At 33.6% G+C, this 20,434-nt stretch overlaps 2 protein-coding genes across 2 annotated transcripts; both read left to right on the top strand.

Annotated features, from left to right (window-relative positions):
- The first annotated feature begins 1,426 nt into the window (after window positions 1-1,426).
- On the top strand, window positions 1,427-10,371 carry LOC107616129 (cysteine-rich receptor-like protein kinase 26). The gene is made up of 10 exons (XM_088499441.1): window positions 1,427-2,388; window positions 2,472-2,585; window positions 3,028-3,098; window positions 6,724-7,636; window positions 8,511-8,642; window positions 8,728-8,861; window positions 9,065-9,275; window positions 9,365-9,602; window positions 9,799-9,949; window positions 10,033-10,371. Exons 1-10 carry the CDS (start codon window positions 1,518-1,520, stop codon window positions 10,369-10,371), a joined length of 3,174 nt encoding a protein of 1,057 aa, XP_088355567.1. The 5' UTR covers window positions 1,427-1,517.
- Window positions 10,372-11,817: 1,446 nt separating this feature from the next.
- LOC110266450 (cysteine-rich receptor-like protein kinase 26) lies at window positions 11,818-20,336 on the top strand. The gene is made up of 10 exons (XM_088500206.1): window positions 11,818-12,474; window positions 12,547-12,603; window positions 12,713-15,130; window positions 15,221-15,366; window positions 17,442-18,377; window positions 18,494-18,618; window positions 18,782-18,992; window positions 19,083-19,320; window positions 19,543-19,693; window positions 19,786-20,336. Exons 4-10 carry the CDS (start codon window positions 15,324-15,326, stop codon window positions 20,140-20,142), a joined length of 2,061 nt encoding a protein of 686 aa, XP_088356332.1. The 5' UTR covers window positions 11,818-12,474; window positions 12,547-12,603; window positions 12,713-15,130; window positions 15,221-15,323; the 3' UTR covers window positions 20,143-20,336.
- Window positions 20,337-20,434: the final 98 nt, after the last annotated feature.

Genomic DNA, 20,434 nt, shown 5'->3' with positions numbered 1-20,434 from the left:
TTCAAGTTGATTTCACAAAGTATTCTGTATTCAAGTGTTATTAAACTAATTAACAAATTTAAAGGAAATATAATCAAACATATCAGAGTAGATGAACACTAAAATTAGTTATCAAAATTAATTATTATTATAAAATATATAATAAAATATAAAATATATATTAAAAATAAATTAAATTATATATATTTATATAAAAATACATAATAATTAATTTTAATAATTAATTTTAGTGTGTATATATTATTTTTGGATAACTAACCGTAACCGTCTAATAATAAAAAATATTTTTTTATTCCTTAAAAAATGTTATAAAAATACACTGACTTAGTTTACTTGGAAGATGGGAGACCAGACAAGACAAGGGGAAAAAGGCCATCATTTAAAAAAAAAAAAAAACCTCTATCTGTATATGCAATGGCCAATGATTAATTATATTTAGGTAGATGAGTATTAATTAAATTGAATGATAAGAATCTATGGAAAAATAAAAATACAAAGTCACCAATTTCAACATTTTAGTGTGGATTGGCATGTATAACACGCACAGGGTTTTAATTCTGTATTGGACGCACCCATTGCTGATTGTCATCATTTGAATTTTAATAGCATGGACCACTTCATAGAGCTTGATCAAAGTTGATTTGGAAAATGCAGATAGTAATTAGTGACAAGGCCTGCGATGCATAAACAACCAACCAATTAGGAGGGTTCATCAAGCATTCCAGACGTGTGTGACCAACTCTACAAGAGACAGAAAGACTTGCCCAAAATATGGTATAAGGTGTGAATCCAGTTACATTCATGGAACTTACATGGCATTGTTCTGGAAAGAAAAAGTTCCAAAGAGATTGACCAAAGTTGATTTGGAAAGTCTACATAGACAGTGTCACTATATTCCCACCCCCATGATACACGCTACCCAAATAAAGATCTATGGAATGGAATGAGGTACTCTTTGGTTACATATTTTCTTCGGATAACTGATTACTGATATAAACCAACTTGGGTTGGTCGAATGGTCAACTCATTCGTCTGTTTAAATAAGTGTTAAGGTCTAAATTCGCTTGTGCATATAGCAATTCATTAACTAGTAGCAGATTCTTAAATGGAGTTTATACCCGCCACGAATTAGTCTTTGCCCTGTCAAACTAAGAGATACCGTAAGCAACCAAAAAACTAAATACTATTATATCACCTTATATAAGTTAAGAGAGGTGAAGTCTTTTCTTGTTAAAATAATACAACAACCACAACAACAAAATCTTATTTCCATAAAATAATATGAAAAAGTTTAGAGGGCCGGTAACTTTTTCAAATTCTAGCCAGCATGTAACCAGCAAAGAAAAGTGAACCATTGGATGAAATCTCACACCAATCTCATACCATTAAAACCATCATTGATGGCTATTTGATGGCTACAAATCACAAAAGTTGCTGCCCCTAGCACTCCTCAAATAATATTTCGTCTATAAAAATCGAGCAACTTGAAAATAGTTGAGCCGCTTCAATCATCCATAATGTCTCTTCTTTCTATAAGCCTACTTTGGTTCCTTTGTTGCCTCATCATAACAACAACTTTCATATTCAAAACCAGTGCTGATTTAGGTACAACTTCACAAAGGTTCTTCTACTTTTGCGATCAAAATAACGAGAGAGGTAACTACACAGCAAAGAGCAACTATGCCAGAAACCTCAACACCCTTTTGTCCACTCTCACATCCAACACAAGAATCGACTACGGTTTCTACAATTCCTCTCATGGCGAAAACAAAGACAAAGTAAACGCCATTGGACTCTGCAGAGGAGACATCAAACCGGAGGAATGCCGCGGCTGCCTGGATCAAGCGAAAGCCAACATCACACAGCTTTGTCCAAACCGCAAGGAGGCAATTGGTTGGTACCAAGATGAGAAATGCATGTTGCGGTACTCCGATCGCACCATATTCGGCCTCAACGAAACAGAACCAGCCTATTATATGTGTAACATGAACAATGCAACAGATGCAGACAAGTTCAATGGAGTGGTGAAGAATTTGTCGGACAAGCTAAGAAGGAAAGCTGCAGCGGGTGACTCTCGTCGAAAATATGGAGCGGGAACTGCGGTTGATGATCAAAGTAACAAAACCGTGTACGGTGTTGTTCAGTGTACTCCTGATTTGTCTGAAGCAGAATGTGATAGCTGCTTGGTTGAGTCAATCAAAGGTCTATCGAGTCATTATTGCAATGATAAGATTGGTGCTAGAATGGTTAGGCCTAGTTGCTATCATAGATATGAAACCTACTCCTTCCTCTTCTATGATCCTTCAACACATCACCCATCACCGTCACCATCACCATCACCATCACCATCATCACCATCACCATTTCCAGCACCTTCTTCACCTAAAGGTACTTTCTCATATCATTCTGATGAGTCTGGGTATACATATATTGATTAATTAGTTTTATTAATCACTTATTAATTGATATAGCAGCGACGCCTTCACCATCGTCATCTCTGCTACCACCTTCAGTACCTTCAGCCGAATCACCATCTTCACCACCACCATCTGTTCCTCTATCATCACCAACACCTTCTTTTGAAGGTACTTGAGTTCTGACATTATATATGCTTAGTTTAAAGTGCCTTCTCTTTTTCTTAAAGAAAAAATATAGATAGACAACGAAATACTAAATAACATGAACAATAAATACATTATAGTTATTCTAATATTAAGATTTAGGTGAATAATTTAGGAATATAATGTGTTTTTATTTTATTAGGCTAATTTTAGAGCCAATTATTCACATTGTTCACAAAAATTATTGTCAACCTAACAAAATTCCTTTCTTAATTTAACTAGTTTAGTTAGTTTTTTTTTTTTTTTACCAAAGATAGAAGATTCAAACCCGCAACCTCTTAATTGAATATGAGGAGTTTATGCCATTTGAGCTAGTTTAGTTTGTTAGTCATCACTTATTATTGATATTAGTTTAAATCCTTCTTATAATAGGAATTAATTAATTAATTGATTATGTTTTGTGCAGGGGTCAAAACATCAAGTACCACAGTCACTACAGTTCCGTTGTTGTTGTTGTTGATGGGCTCATTTTTATTTGTATCAACATAGGCAGAATTGGGAGCCCAACAAAACTTTGAAAGTGTTCTTTATTTTCTATTAAGGAAACCTGCATCATTGGCTCGTTAGGATATTCTTGTCAAGTGCAGCTGGTCCAGCTTATTGTTGTAATATTTAATAGATTAATAAAATAAGTGGTGCTTGAAAAATGTTGGGATAGATTTATAAATTTTGAAAAAAAATCAAATAAATTCACTATTCTTTTTTCATCATTCACTTCTCCTTAAATTTTTTGCTTCTTGCTTTTATTTATTTCTCTTTTTTTATTATTATCTTAAAAAATTTGAGTGTGAGATGATATTTATAGACAATAATTTAAGATTCATGGAACAGCTCACTTTGGTATGTTAAAGTAGAATAATATATCTCAAAGTAATGTGATATAATTTGACTAATATAAGGTGATATTTTAGTTAAAAAATATTAAATACACACAAAAAAAATTAACTACTAAATTAGTTATTATTTATTTGTATATAAATATATAATATTTAATTTATTTTTAATATATATTATTTTATATAAATAATTAATTTTTTATGTATATGTAGTATGATTATTTTGATTAATATCTGAATAAGTTAGATCCGGAAGGCACCCAAGCACAGTAGAGGAACACTTGTCCCACTCAAATTTTGGCAACGAAATTGAGTAATTATGTATATATTTATATATTTTTTTATTATTATATTATATTATTTGTCTCATAATAAAAATATAAATTATTCCTAGTGATACAATTACTGATTAATTACCAAAGTGAAGTTTATTTTTCTAAATATAAATAAAATTATTAGTAAATTTTTTAAAAGATTAATTAAAATAAGAAAGTACTTATTTATAGTTGTTCTGAAAAGGATACTCCTTTTGAGTTATACGTTGTCTCTCACTATTCCGAGGCGTCTAACAGCTCGATCCAAAACTGGAGTACCATCGTAAACTCGGACTCAAGCGTGGTACCTGCAAAAAAGATTCCAATGCTCAAGTCAGTAAAGAATCACTTTAAAAAATGAGTATATATATAATCAGTAGGGTGGTAGTTCTAAATGCTATGCCTCATATCGTCGATCTTCACCCTAATTTATAGTTTGGTCGAGGTTGAATTATTCATCAGTTGGTGCCAAAATCTTTGTGGCCGACGTTAGGACGAAATTTTGGGAAAGAGGTTTATTAGGTTACATCGAGGGGTTTGATTCAATTTGAATTTTATTTACTTTGACCGAGGTATAACCCATTATTTCCGTCCTACAAAGAATGCGATAAAGGATACAATACAATAGTAATAACTCACATGTATTTATTTTTATGTGAAATTAATAATTAAAAATTATTAAATGATAATTTAATCAAATATATTAAATTATTTAACGATTCTTAATTATCAAATGTACCTAAATTGTACTTTTATTTATATATCAATATTCTTTATTTTATTTTAAACTTACGTAGTATTTATTAAAATATTCATTAAAATATATAAATAGAATTTAACTTGGATATATTATAATTCTATAAAAATCTTTTATTGTGGTTCGATTACATTTTCATTATAGAAAAATATAGAGAAATAATTCTCTTATAAGCCAACATAAATTAACTCTATTATAATTTAAATTTTATAAATAAATAAAAATTTAAAAGTTAAAATTTAAAATTTTAAAAAATTCTATCTATATTTATCTTAATTATATTTATAATACATAATAAAAATAATCTATAAAAAATATAATTTATTTCTATTCACTTCAAAACAGTCAAATATTTTTCTCTGTAAATTTATCATCTCCATGCAGTTTTTGACGCCGCTATCCACCAACCACCGCCCGCGTCTTTTGTATAAAATTATTTTGATAGATATATAAACGTTAAAGTTTAATAAATATGAAAACATAGAATTAAATGAATTATATTATATAACTTTTGTCGTCGTACGTGGAATATATACACTTGAGTATGTACGTGGAAAATATGGACATTGGACTGTTTCCTTCTTCTCCGATGCCTTGTTTGATTTGGATCTTCCTTTTTGCATGTCTCTCAGCCATTAATTAATAATAATCTTACCAAAACAATTGCGCAACTTTGAGACTCGAGAATAGAGTCGTCGTCGCAGAAAGTTATGTTGACTAATATTTCAGTTTTACACCAATCTACAATGCAAAATAAATGTATGTAAAATAGGGTTAATATTCAATTTGGGATGTAATTCTTTTAAAATTATATTATTATTTTAGAGGGAAAAAAAATACCGTTAATCACTATTGAATTAAGATAGTGAGCTTCATTAGATAATAAGGGTTACAACTTATAAATTCAAAGATAATTAAAGTATTATTTTACTATTTCACTAACATTGTCATTTTAGAGAATTTTTTTTTTCAATTTGATCCTTAAAATTTAAAATTAGATTTAATTTGATATTTAAAAGTTTAATAGACTTAAATTAAATCCTAAAATTTACCTAAATCTATTGATAACATGTTAATAACGAGTTGATTTGATACATTAATCTGTTGTAATTTATATTTTTTACTTAAATTTCATGTGATCAAGATTTATTAGAGTTCCAAAAATTTTATTGTTGCTCTCTGAGGCGAAAAACTTTCAAATTGAACTTGTTATTATCATTGTCGTGAATGTTAGAAAGCCACTCAAGCTTCTAGGTCAGGGATGTCAATGGGGCAGAACGAGGGCGGGGATGCCTCCATGCTCTCCATCTCTGTCCCCATTTCCCGCTGTGAAGAATATTGCTCCCCATCTCTATTCTCCACGGGGTCCCATTCTCCGGGGACCTCATTTCTATCTACATAATAATTCTAACTAATTATTAATTTCTATATGAATAGAGCTGCAAGTATCCAACTTATACAAAAATTGTAAAATTTTATGCAAAATATCTAAATAATACGATGGTGGCTTCTTTCGAAATGACGCAGTGGAAGGACGTAACGACGAGCCAGAGGACAAAGCAGTGGACGAGGTGGGAGACAGGGCAATAGAGAGGAGAATGGACACGACAGTAGAGTTACGAAAAGGAACACCGCAAATAGAAAGTACGACGCGGTGAGAGTGATGGCACGGTGAAGTATGACGATGCGGTGAGAAGGGAGAGTGGCGAGAGGGTGGTTGCAGAGAGGTTGGATGGAGTAGGATAGCGTTAGAAATCTCTGAATCGAAGAAAGGTTATGCAAATGAAGTTTTGGGTTTCTTTATCTATGTGTGTGTGAAATGACTAAAAAATATATATAGAAAACAAACTATTAAAGATAATTCAAAAAATTTATAAATTTTAGTGAACCGTGGGGACGGGGCGAGGATTCCCGCGCCTATTTCGGGAAAATTTTGTTCTCCATTTTCATCCCCACATCTCGGAGAGTTTTATCATCCTATTTTAGGAGATCTAACAACTTTTAATCATATAAAATCTAAGCAACAAATTTAAATATTAATAAATTAACATGTAAAATCAATGTGTCATCTACAAAATCAACTCGGATACTAATATGAATTACTATTATAAAGTTTGGGGTGGAATAGTTGAACTTTAAATTTCTATAAAAATTAAAATGACTGATGACTAAACACCCCATCACTTGTTACTTAGCTCGTTCTATTATTACGAGAGAACAACAATTCAATTTTAATGAGAATGAGGATGATCACAAATAGAACTAGTAGTTTGTTTTCCATTTTTTGTTGCCTCCTTTGTTTGTTAATCATATCTACTCAAAGCTGCTGCTACGCACAAGAAGATGGTTTCCGATCGTACTCCTGTGACAACGGAAAAGGAAACTACACAGCAAACAGCATCTACCACAAAAACCTCAACACCCTTCTCTCCACTCTCATCTCCAACACTCAAATCGACTACGGTTACTACAACTTCTCGTACGGCCAAGACGACAACAAAGTAAACGCCGTTGGGCTTTGCCAAGGAGATCTTAACCAAAACGATTGTCGTCTCTGCCTCAACAATTCCATAACCCTTCTCACACAGCTTTGTCCAAACCAGAAGGAAGCCATAGGCTGGTACGACACCTGCATGCTCCGCTACTCTAACCGCACCATCTTCGGCAACCACCACGTCGATGATTCCCTTACGGTTTACCTGTGGAACACCCAGAACGCCACGGACTTGCCCGTGTTTAATCAAAACCTCAACAGCTTGATGTCAAACCTAATAGACAAGGCCATTGCCGGCGACTCTCGCCGGAAATACGCGGCGGCGAGCGTCAACAGTACGGGCTTTCAAAACATATATGGAGTTGTGCAGTGCACGCCGGATCTGTCTAGCCTAGAGTGTGATCAATGCTTGGAGGGGCATGTCTCAGATATTCCGGCTTGTTGTGATGGGAAGAAAGGTGGGAGGGTTCTTTCTCCAAGTTGTTACATTAGATATGAAGTTTACCCCTTCTTTCAGCCTACTGCCGCTAATAATGCACCGCCTCCATCGTCGTTGTCGCAGCCACCACATTCCTCCTCCACCCCTACTTCCTCTTCGGAAGGTCAAGGTCAAGGTCAATTATTGATTTGTCAAATCGTTAAAAATCATTAGACAGTAATTTAGTCAAACTTATCAAATCATCTAACAATTCTTAAATATCAAATAACTGTATATGAATTTTCATTGATATTTATTTTATGTTATTTGTCTTTTAAAATTCAATTTTTTAGTTAGCTCTATTAAAAATTTATTATTGTTTTATTAATTAAATATTTATTTTTATATACCAATTATTTAAAAAAATTATTTATTTTTTATTATTTTAAAAATTAAATAAAAATTAATATTTAAAAGATATTTAATTACATTGATAAATTATTTTAGTATAAATATTAAAAAATAAAAAAGTATACCATTACAAAATATAATTTTGTTATTTTCATATGATAGATATTTTTAGAGATTAATGAATTTGATGGAGTGATCAGTGATTTATTCATCTATTTGAATAAATATTAAAAAATTAAATGTCGTCTTAGACAATTTATTTCTTTTAGAATTGTTTATGTATATAAATAAGATGAATTATAGTATGTTTATATTTAATATTTCTTGTGGCTACGATGATTATATAAATATTATTAAAATTATAATTATATTTTTTAATTTTGATAATATTTTTTTAAAATATTTTTAAATAACAAAAAATATTATTTTAATTTTAATAACATTTTTTAAAATATGCCATCTATCACTGTAGCATAAAAATATTAAAATGCACCATATAATAAAGTAAAATTTATGTGAAGAGAAAAAAAAAATATATATATATATATATATATATTGCAATATCAAGAGTTCAAAATTTTTTCCGCCATGTTGCTTACAATTGAATCAATCACACCCAAAACAAATTATCTTATATAATAATAATCCGTTGGATGCAGGAAAGACCAACACATTGCGAATTGTCATCTTCGTAGCAGTGCCAACTGTTATTGTTTCCGTGCTCATCGGTTCTATATGCATCTATTTATTAAGAGTAAGAAAGCCAAGGAGGACTTCTGAAAGCAATTCGTGTAAGGCTTTTACTTTAATTTAATTTGACTGCACTAATCACATTTGGAAACCTTAACCCTGTTGATTATTCCCATGCATGTGAAGCTGATGAAGGTGTTGAACAAGAGATTATAACCAATGAGTCATTGCAATTTGACTTTGATACCATCCGAGTTGCTACAGATGATTTCTCGAATTCTAATAAACTAGGACAAGGTGGATTTGGAGCTGTTTATAAGGTTAGTTTATTATCGGTCTAATTTAAATATGGTATGTGTTAATGTTGCAACTTGCAAGTGAGAAAAGTAGTGTATGAAATTAGTCTTACATTAAAAAAAGCAAAAAAAATGAAAAATTTATAAAATGAGAGACCCATTAACCTACTATGTTAAGGTTTTGAGTTCCAAAAAAGAACTAAATTCACGTATGTTGTTAATTTTAGGGGAGACTCTCCAATGGACAAATGATTGCTGTGAAAAGGCTGTCAAGGGACTCAGGACAAGGAGCTACGGAATTTAAGACTGAAGTGCTTTTATTGGTCAAGCTTCAACATCGAAATTTAGTTAAACTTCTTGGTTTTTGTTTGGAAGGAAGTGAAAGATTACTTGTTTATGAATTCGTTCCTAACAAAAGTCTTGATTACTTCATATTTGGTAGGTTTGTAATAATTGGACTATTACTCACCACATCAATTCATGTTAAATATATATAGTTTTCACTCATGGCTATGGTCTCCCTGCAGATCCTATCAAGAGAAATCAACTGAATTGGGCAAGCCGATATAAAATCATTGAAGGTGTTGCTCGAGCTCTTCTTTATCTTCACGAAGATTCTAGGTTGCGCATTATACATCGGGATCTTAAAGCAAGTAATATCCTCTTAGACGACAACATGAATCCTAAGATAGCAGATTTTGGATTGGCAAGATTGTTTGACAGAGATCAAACTCAAGGAAATACTAATCAAATTGCCGGAACCTAGTAAGTTTTAGAATATGCTAAAACTTATTCATTATTAATTATATATGTTCTGGCATGTTTTGAGTTTGAGTTTGATGATGATTATGTTAAAACATATTCTCTTTGAAAAACTTATGAAAAATTCAATCAACATCAAGTAAAAAAATTATGTGACGAAAATATAATTAACCTTTATGTTTAAAATATTGACATACAGTGGATATATGGCACCCGAATATGCAATGTATGGACAATTTTCAACGAAGTCAGATGTATTTAGCTTTGGTGTAATAGTGCTTGAAATTTTGAGTGGCAAAAGACACATTGGGAATGGCAATGGGGAGAGTGAAGAACAGCTAATAAGCTTTGTAAGTCCCCCTGCTCTCTATTGCATATAGAAAGTTATCTTAAAAAATATATGTAACTTCTGTGACTGGCCAAATTCTTTCAGGTATGGAGAAATTGGAGGGAAGGAACAGCTATAAATATTGCAGATCCATCATTAAGCAACATTTCACCAAATGAAATTATGAGATGCGTCCACATTGGTTTACTTTGTGTTCAAGAAAATTTAGCAGATAGGCCAAACATGGGTTCTATTGTATTAATGCTTAATAGTTATTCTGTGACTCTGCCCACACCTTCAGAACCTGCATTTTTTGTGGGGAGTAGAACTAGAAGCCGTCCATTATCAGATATACAATCAGGGGGGAATAATTCATCAACAAGTAATAAATCAGCTCAAGCATCAGAAAATGAAGCTTCCATTACTGACCTATATCCTCGCTAAAATTTGGTTCTGGTGTTGAAGTCATTGATGTTAAGAATTTTATTTTTCTGTTACGTTTATGGTGTATGTGTATACATGCAGGATCAGCAAGCTTTGGAAAAGCATAATTTCCATTTTTAATTTTACTAATTTAAGTGTGAAAACTGATACAAGATATAGGATCAGAACACGAATTTCTTTATGTTTAAATCAGATTATGTCATATCAATCTTGAGTTATATATTATTTCCTTTTATATATATTTATTGTTGATTTAAAAGGGGTAATTTGTTGAGTAAACAAAAGTATATGACGATATGAAAATAAGAAGGTTTATTTTTATCGAAAATATTTTATAACAAAAAATAATTAGCCAAAAATTATAATTAATAAATATTCAATAAGGTAAGCTCTGAGATTTTTTTTTTTGTTTCTCTAGCATTACCGATTTTTTCTCTTATTATGAAAGTTGAGGAAATTTGTCATTAAGTTAAAAAAATCACAGTCACCAAAAAAACAAGTTTATCACATACACTAATGATTAAATTCTTTGTAATTGTTGGACATTCTTCCGTGAAAATTAAAAGTTATTACAAGAAAAATACTTTTCAAGTTGATTCCACCATGTATTTTGTATTCAAGTGTTACTAAGCTCTAAGCTAATTAACAAAACTAAGTAAGATATAACTAAACAAACAATAACTGTATTAGATGTATATTAAAATTAGTCATTAAAATTAACTATCAGTATATAATATACATATATTTATATAAAAATACATTATGATTAATTTTAGTATACAAATAATATTTTTAAATAACTAGCTGTCTCATAATAAAAAGTATTCTTTTATTCCTTGAAAAAAAATGTTACAAAAATACATTGACTTAGTTTACTTGGAAGATGGGAGACCAGAAAAGGGAAAAAAGCCTATCATTTTTTTTTAAAAAAAAAAAACCTCTATCTCTACATGCAATGGTTAATTATGTTTAGGTAGATGACAATTAAATTGAATGATAAGAATCTAAGAAAAAATGAAAATAAAAAGTCACCAATTTCAACATTTTAATGTGGATTGGCAATTTGGCATGTATAACACGCACGAGGTTTTAATTCTGTATTGGACGCATCCATTGCTGATTGTCATAATTTGAATTTGAATAGCATGGACCACTTCATAGAGCTTGATCAAAGTTGATTTGGAAATTGCAGATAGTAATTAGTGACAAGGCTTGCCATGCATAACCAACCAACCAATAAGGAGGGTTCATCAAAGCATTCCAAACGTGTGTGACCAACTCTACAACACAGAAAGACTTCCTTTAAATATGGTATAAGGTGTGAACCCAGGTACATTCATGGAACTTGCATTGCATTGTTCTGAGAAAAGTCGATTTGGAAAGTCTATATAGGCAGTGTCATTATATTCCCACCTCATGATACACGCTAAAATCCAACTCAAATAAAGATCTATGGAATGGAATGGAGTACTTTTTGGTTACAATTTTTTCTTTGGATAACCAAGTACTATTATGTAGGGGTCAAGTCTTCTCTTGTTAAAACAATACAACAATTATAACAACAAAATTTTATTCCACTAAATAGTATCGATTACATAGATCAAATGACGTCTTATCATGTATAGTTTTTTACACGTAAATCTTTTTTCACCAACTCTTGTATGATCTTTGGTTATTTTCTGTCTTTCGCCACATGTCTCTCTTCTATTTGATTTACCCTCCTAACTAGATAAATTGTCATCTTCTTCTCACTTGTCCAAACTATTTAGACAAGATTCTACCATTTTCTCGATAAAATAACAAGAAAATTTCATCTATAAAAATCTAGCAACTTGAAAATAGTTGAGCCACTTGAATCATCCATAATGTCTCTTCTTTTTATAAGCCTACTTTTCTTCCTTTTTATAAGCCACTTGAAAATGGTGTTGGAAGTGCCTCAGTAGGTCCAAGGAACATAACCATATATGGTGTTGTTCAGTGTACTCCTGATTTGTCTGAGAAAGAAGATTGGTGCTGGAGTCGTTAGAGCAAGTTGCTTTCTTAGATATAACACCTCAATCTTCTATGACCCTTCAGCACCAGCACTTTCACCTTTACCTCAAGGTACTTTACCTTATGATGTTCCTTATTTTTGTTAATCACTTATTAGTTACTGATGTTTTGGTTATTTTTCAGAAGAGGTACAATCACCATCTCTATCTCTGAATCCATCATCAGCACCTTCACCACAAGGTACTTGAGCTATGACATTATGCTTAGTTTACTTATCAATTGATAATTGGTTATCCTTCACTATCCATTAAATGTCCTAATGGATCACTATGGTTTTGGCTTTTTGCAGGGACGAATAATGCATCAAGTACTGCAGTTCATTTATTGTTGTTATTGTTGTTGGGTTCATTTTTAGCTGTATCTATATAAAGAGGCCAGCACAATTTTGCTGACAACAATCACCTCCTCATCCTCTATTTCTTGCTGAGGAGATGAGCCATCACCCGTGCCGACCATTTCACCCTGGGTAGGCGAGGTGTGCGCTTCAGCAGCGTTATGAGGTGGAGGCACCGCCTGATCCTCATTATTTTTAGGAGGCACCTCTTGGTTCTCCTTGGCCGGCTCCTCGTCAAGATCATCAGCAAGGAACGTGTTGAATAAGGCGTCGAGTCCAGTCACCTCGGCAGATATTGACACTGCAGCAAACACAGAAAATTATTAACCGTCAGATCATGGGGACAGATAATGATAATAATGAAATCATGCACATGGTCAAGCAATCACTCACGTATGCAATTCCTAGCGACTTCCTGATCGCCCATGAGGAGATGGGATTGACATGGTTTTTCCCAAAAATGGTCAACAACATGTCGGCAACTCGTTTGTTCTCAGGAGTCATCCCCTTGTAGGTAACCTTGGTGAAGGCATTGGCCCCGCCCCGAAACTCCAATACCCTCTAGGGTCAGCCAAAAAGGGTGACAACCTCTGACGGGGCGAACCTTAAAGTATTTGTCCGTGAACCCATGGTAAGAGTCCTCAAACAAACCAAAAATCCGCCGACCTTGGGCAGACTGGAAGGACATGAAACCCTTTTTGGCTTTTTCCTCTTTCGAGGGATTCGTCAAGGTGAAAAGAAAAAGAAACACCTCAACGGAAGCCGGCAATTCTAGATACTCGCACATCATCTCGAAACAGCGGATAGAGGCCTAGCTGTTCGGATGCAACTATGACGGCGCCACGTCACACCGGTTGAGTAGCGCCATCTGAAAAGCTGAAAGAGGGAGTCGAACTCCCAGTTGGGTGAACATTGCTTTGTAAAACCAGATCCAGTCGGCAATACGGGGGGAATGCAGGTTGAGCTCGTAAATCCGTTCATGGGGGCGGGGATGAAGACCTCATAGTTAGATTCCTCATCGGTCCCACCACACAAGTATTCGGCTTGGCGGAACTCGGTGAGCTCCTCCACGCCCATCTGATTCGGGGAATCCTTCACATCAGAAGTTACCCAGGCATACCGGTCATACGGCGCGCCTGCGATGGGGACCCGGGCAGCACGACGTTGGACCATACCTACAGTAGGGGCACCACTCAATTAGATTAAGAGACCGAGAGGTCAGAACTAACTCAAAAACTACAGCTTGCTCATCCAATGACTACGGCTAAATATGGTCGAAACAAATCCTAGCAAATCCTAAGTAAGGACTAAAAGCTATTATACTGGAATGGCAACCCCTCTAAAAAACCTACTTGGCGCTAATGTCATCCAACATGCGAGTCAATCAGGGAAGCAGCATGCATGTAGAAGCAAAACAAGGAAACAAATGGCACGAACAGCAAAATAAAACAGCAAGTAAGAAATAAAGCTTACCAAATGCGCTTGTATTAATCTGGAAGAGCAAGAAAATCGAACGCAAACAACCCAAGGAATCACAGCAGAGAATGAGAAAATGGAGGAGGCAAACGCAGAAAGAGGAAGATAGTGGAGAGTGAATGAGAAACAAAACTGAATGGAAAATTTGAAAACTGACTCAAGAAACACGAAAGGCAAGGATAAAAAGGTCTTTACTCGCAGGGTTTTGAATAATCCATAATGAGCATTAAACGCTCAACGCGGAGAACGAGGCGACGAAGGTAATCCCTGGCAGCGAACAGGCCTGCACGCGCACGAGGCGCGTCCTCTCCACGGGCACCCGAACACGCAGCGAGGACCTGCCAAGGGGAAGACGGAACGCGCCACCAACGGCGCTCACGGCCGCAGTTGGCGCGTTGGGAGCACTGTTATGGTCCAGCCTAGCTAGGCGCATCGGACAACCCGGCCCGAGGACGTCGCGACCCGCTTGGATGGGTCAGCACACAAGACCCGTCCGGTTGGCGACCCAGCCATGCACCCCTGGTGCCAGCTGCTTGACAGCTGTAAAGAAGGAACCTTCCTGGAAGGAGGCCTTCTTCTGTGGGGCCCCTCACTGACAAGGTATATAAGGGGAGGGTCCTACCTCTCCCCCAGGTACGTCACCCTACTCTCAGATGACTTGAGCGTCGGAGTGTTATTGCAGGTGATACCCCCTCCGCCTGACGTGCTCAGAAGCTCGGCTGCCCCATCACTCATACCCCACTCGAAGATAGGCGGGAACCCACTTCCCCGTTTCAGGGACCTCCACGAACCGTCCGGTAACCCGATCTACCGAACACTTAGTATTCAAGCTAAAGTTGCAAACCACATTAAAAAGTCTGTTTCGTTATGTGGGAAGAATGGTTCTTTAAGTTCAGGGTAAGCTTCAATTTCCTTTTTGTTGTTTACTATCTTTTATGTTGTGTAATTGAGTACATTTACTGAAGTTCAAATAATTGGATGTGGCAGATTATTTCAGCTTAATATTTTTTTAGTTGAGAAGGATTCATGGTTTTCGGGAGAGGATGGAGTTTTCAATATCTAGTAACTAGATTGGAAACAGAATGGTCATATGTTGAAGATATTCCAAATGATCCTTCTTGCAACCAATATTAGTAAGCCAAATTTGATAAGTTTAGTTATTTATCTTATCTTGAGTCTTTATGTTAGAGGATTATTTATTATTTTGATAAGTTTGTGAATTCATTATCTAATATTTAATATAAATTATATTTAAAAGTTTATTTGTCTTGTTATCTAATATTTTGTATAAATTTTATTTCTATATTTAAAAGTTTATTTGTATTAATTGTCTACTATTTTTCAAATAGAAAAAATAATTAAAAAAATGTGACTATTAAAATCGACGGTAAAGTTGTCGCTTTTTAAATTTAAAATAGACAAAAGAAAATAAAATACAGATAACAAACTTGTCAGTATTTTAATAATTAAATCGACGGCTCTTTTGTCGATTTTAATGAATTAAATATCGACAGAAACGTTGTCAATTTTGTATAATAATATCAACGGTAAAACTGTCGATTTTATTAAGCAGGTGAAATTTTCAAACTCATATTATAGACGGAAAGATTGTCGATTTTAAAGAATTATTATCGATGGCCTGATAAGCCGTTAATTTTATTAGAATTTTAAAAAATCGACGAGTTTAATAGTAACCTCATGCGTCACCATTTTTAATATTATCAACAGTCTAACCGTCGATTTTAACAGTATTTTTTGTAGTGAATCAATTATTACTCAGTAGTGTTTTGTTAAGTTTTCTAGTACCTTTTCTCTTTTTATCTTATTGTTGTTATTATTTTGTCTCTTACATATTTAGGATATATTTTCAATTCGGCATTATTAAGATGAACCTTGCATGATGTTTTAAGGGCAGTTTGGGTAAATTTCTTAAATAAGTTCTTTTGAAAAATGAGCTTAAAATATAAGGACTTTTATTAATAATAACTTTTAAATAAGTTATTTTGAGTTTGGATAGTTATTATAGAAGTCATTGTTTTAAAGTTGTGCATTAAATAAGAGTGATAAAATAGCTTTTGAAAATAGGAGAAGTCACATTTTTTAACTTCTTCAAAAACTCTTAAATAACTTTTTAAAAAGTTAAAAGTTTATCTAAAAAATTGTACCAAACACATTAATGTAACTTTCTATAAGTCAAAAGTTGAAAAAAATAACTTTTTGGTATTTCCCAAACGGACCTAAGTGCCTTTGATATTAAAAATCACTTCCTTATTATTACTAAATGACAAGATAGTGTTCTAGATTTATTTGATTGATTTAGTTTTTATTATTAGCAGTGGATAGTATTTTATGATTGAACTTCTGTATTTTTTTATTTATATGTAACTGTTGGGTTTTTTTTTTTTTTTTTGGCTTGCTAAGCTCATTTCCGAATTGAAATGATATTATGATTTATGAAAAATAGATATTATTTTTAATTATTGAAACATTATATTTATATTTGTATTATATTTATTCTTGCACTATAATATTTAAGTTTATTAAATATGTGTATTAGATAATAAATTATATTAAATACTAAAAAGTATAATGTATTTTATAATTTTATTTAAATTTAAGATTAATTTTTAACACTATTTTATTAAATAATTTTTTATATATAAAATTAATTTATTTTAGTTGTGCAAGTTTAAATCTTAGTTACTTTTTAACAAAGTTTTTCTATTAGTCTTCGGTCTTTACCCACTTTGGGGTTGACTAATCAATGGTTAAGCAATTGAAATCCACCGTAAACAAGGTGATTGAGTATAATATATTCTGAGAAATGTTACGATCAGTAATTTTTGGGATTTATAGTCATCAAATAGTCATCAATGAGACTTTTAATGGTGTGAGATTAGTGTGAGATTTCATCCAATGGCTCACTCTTTTTTACTGATTACATGCTCTTTTTTGCTGATTACATGCTGGTCAGAATTTGATAAAGTTACAGAATTTGATAAAGTTGCTGAACCTAAATTTTTTCATATGTTTTACCTGCTACTTATTATCTTTAAGTCATTTATCAAGAAAATAAAGACATTATCGACGACTTTTAGAACTGCCGCAATCCGCCAATCCCCATACGCATTGAAGTAGTTTGAATGAATTTGCCTCAACACACCTCCCTCATTTGTTAATGTTTTTTAATCTGATCATTCAAGCTCAGCTAGGTTTGTAACTTGTGAATGTTGTGAGAGAAGAATGATCACATCAGGGAGGTTGTTTTCTTCTCTTTGTTGTCTCCTCTTAATGTTAATCACATGCGACGCCCAACAATATGATTTCATATATTACGAGTGTCAGAATGAGAAAGGTAACTACACAGAAAACAGCACCTACCACAAAAACCTCAATACCCTGTTTTCCACTCTCGCTTCCGACACAAAAATCGACTACGGTTTCTACAACTTGTCGTACGGCCAAAACGACGACAAAGTAAACGCCGTTGGGCTTTGCCAAGGAGACCTTAACCAAAGCGATTGTAGAAGGTGTCTAAACGATTCGAGAATCGTTCTTCCAAAGCATTGCCCAAACCAGAAAGAAGCTGTAGGCTGGTACGATCAATGCATGCTCCAATACTCAAACCGCACCATCTTCGGCAGTGGCTACGTTGACAATACCCCTATGCAATACTTGATTAACACGGACAACGCAACGGATGTGCAAGTGTTCAAACAAGAACGCGCAAGCTTGATGTCAAATCTGAGAAACAACGTGAGTGCAACCGGTGACTCTCGCCGCAAATATGCTGCGGGGAGTGTCACTGGTACGGATTTTCAAACCATATATGGGCTTGTGCAGTGCACGCCGGATCTTTCTAGCCAAAAGTGTGACGAATGTTTGGAGGGGATCGTGGATGTAACTCTGAATGATGGGAAGAAAGGTGGGAGAGTTCTTACTCCAAGATGTCATATTAGGTTTGAAACATACCGTTTCTTTCAGTTTCAGCCTACTACTACTAATAATAACAACACTACTACTTCCAAATCGCGATCTGTGATCGTCGTAGCAGTGCCATCTGTTACTGTTTTGGTGCTCATCATGTGTTCTATATGCGTCTATTTAAAAGTGAAAAGGCCAAGCAAACTTTCTGCAACCACATGTAAGGCTACTCTTAGAACTATTTTCAATTTGGTTTATTTTGAATGCTTTATCAAATTTAAAAACTACTTACACCATAACCCTGTTGATTTCTATCCCATGCATGTGAAACTGAAGATGTTGAAGAAGAAATCACGATGAACGAGTCATTGCAGTTCGACTTTGATACCATACGAGTTGCTACAAGTGATTTCTCAAATTCTAATAAACTAGGACAAGGTGGATTTGGAGCCGTTTATAAGGTATAAGATCACACTATTTTACTCCAACAGATATTACTTTTATTAATTAGTTTACACGTCAAATTTAAGTACGGTAAGAATGTAAGATATATATGCATAGTGACTCACTCAAGAAAAAAAAAAAACTTTAAAAACTAAAATCACATATATGATATATTTTCAGGGTCAGCTCTCCAATGGACAAATTATTGCCGTCAAAAGGTTGTCAAAGGACTCTGGCCAAGGAGCTACGGAATTTAAGAATGAAGTGCTTTTATTGGCCAAACTTCAACATCGAAATTTGGTTAAGCTCCTTGGTTTTTGTTTGGAAGGAATTGAAAGGTTGCTTATTTATGAGTTTGTTCCTAAAAAAAGTCTTGATTACTTCATATTTGGTACGTTCATCATAATAATTGGACTATTACCCGCTAAATCAGTTCAAGTTAAATATAGTTTTTAAGCTCATGGCCATGGTGTACATGTAGATCCAATCAAGAAACGACAATTGAATTGGACAAGTCGGTACAAAATCATTAAAGGTGTTGCTCGAGGTCTTCTTTATCTTCATGAAGATTCTAGATTTCGTATTATACATCGTGACCTCAAAACAAGTAATATCCTCTTAGATGATGATATGAATCCTAAGATAGCAGATTTTGGATTAGCGAAACTGTTTGGCACGGATCAAACTCAGGGAAATACGAATCAAATTGTGGGAACATAGTAAGTTTTATTTAGAATATACTAGAACTTATTAATTATTGATATCTCTTAGTAACTATCAATTGACTATGTATATATAGGACTTGAGTTTTATGACTATTATGTTAAAACTACATAATACTTTTTGAAAAACTTACAGAAAACTGAATCAACATCGAGTACTTTTTTTGAATCATGTGATGAAAATACAATAACAATTATGTTCAAAATCTTGACATGCAGTGGATATATGGCACCCGAATATGCAATGTACGGACAATTTTCAACAAAGTCAGATGTTTTTAGCTTTGGTGTAATAGTCCTTGAAATTGTGAGCGGCAAAAGGCACATTGAGAATGGCAGTGAGGAGAGTATAGAGCAGCTACTAAGCTTTGTAAGTCCTCCTCCTCTGTATATTCATATAGGTTATGTTATCTTAAACATAATGTATGTAACATCTGTGTGTGACTGATCAAATTCTTGCAGGTTTGGAGAAATTGGAAGGAGAGAACAGCTATAAATATCATAGATCCATCATTAAGCAATATTTCACCAAATGACGTTATGAGATGCGTCCACATTGGTTTGCTTTGTGTTCAAGAAGATTTAGCGCATAGACCAAACATGAGTTCTATTGTATTGATGCTGGATAGTTGTTCTGTAACTATGCCAACACCTTCAGAACCTGCATTTTTTCTGGGGACTACTAGAACTAGAAGCCTTCCATTATCAGACATACATTCAGCGGAGAATAATACAACAACAAGAACAAGTGAATTCACAAGTAAATCAGCTCAAGAATCAGAAAATGAGGCTTCCGTTACTGAGCTATATCCTCGCTAAAGTGTTCTTTATTTTCTATTAAGGAAAGCAAGGTTGGCTAGTTAGGATTCTCGTCAAGTTCAGCTGGTCCAGCTTATTGTTGTAATAATTGAGCAATAAGTAGATTCTCAAGTTTTGTAATAGATTTATAGGTCTTGATAAAAACAAATATTAAGTAAATTTTTGAAAAATGATAATAGTGTACGTTTTGTAAACTAAAGAGCATGGAAATAGTTAACATAAAATGGGAGAACAAAAAAAAAAACAAAATGTGCAACCACTAAATTAATATACATACATTTATGAGCATGTG

The sequence above is a fragment of the Arachis ipaensis genome, chromosome B9, assembly GCF_059453495.1.
Source record: "Arachis ipaensis isolate K30076 ecotype BB chromosome B9, ASM5945349v1, whole genome shotgun sequence".
Taxonomy (NCBI): Eukaryota; Viridiplantae; Streptophyta; class Magnoliopsida; order Fabales; family Fabaceae; genus Arachis; species Arachis ipaensis.
Note: the sequence above shows the minus strand (reverse complement) of the source record. Positions and strands in the feature narration are given on the sequence as shown.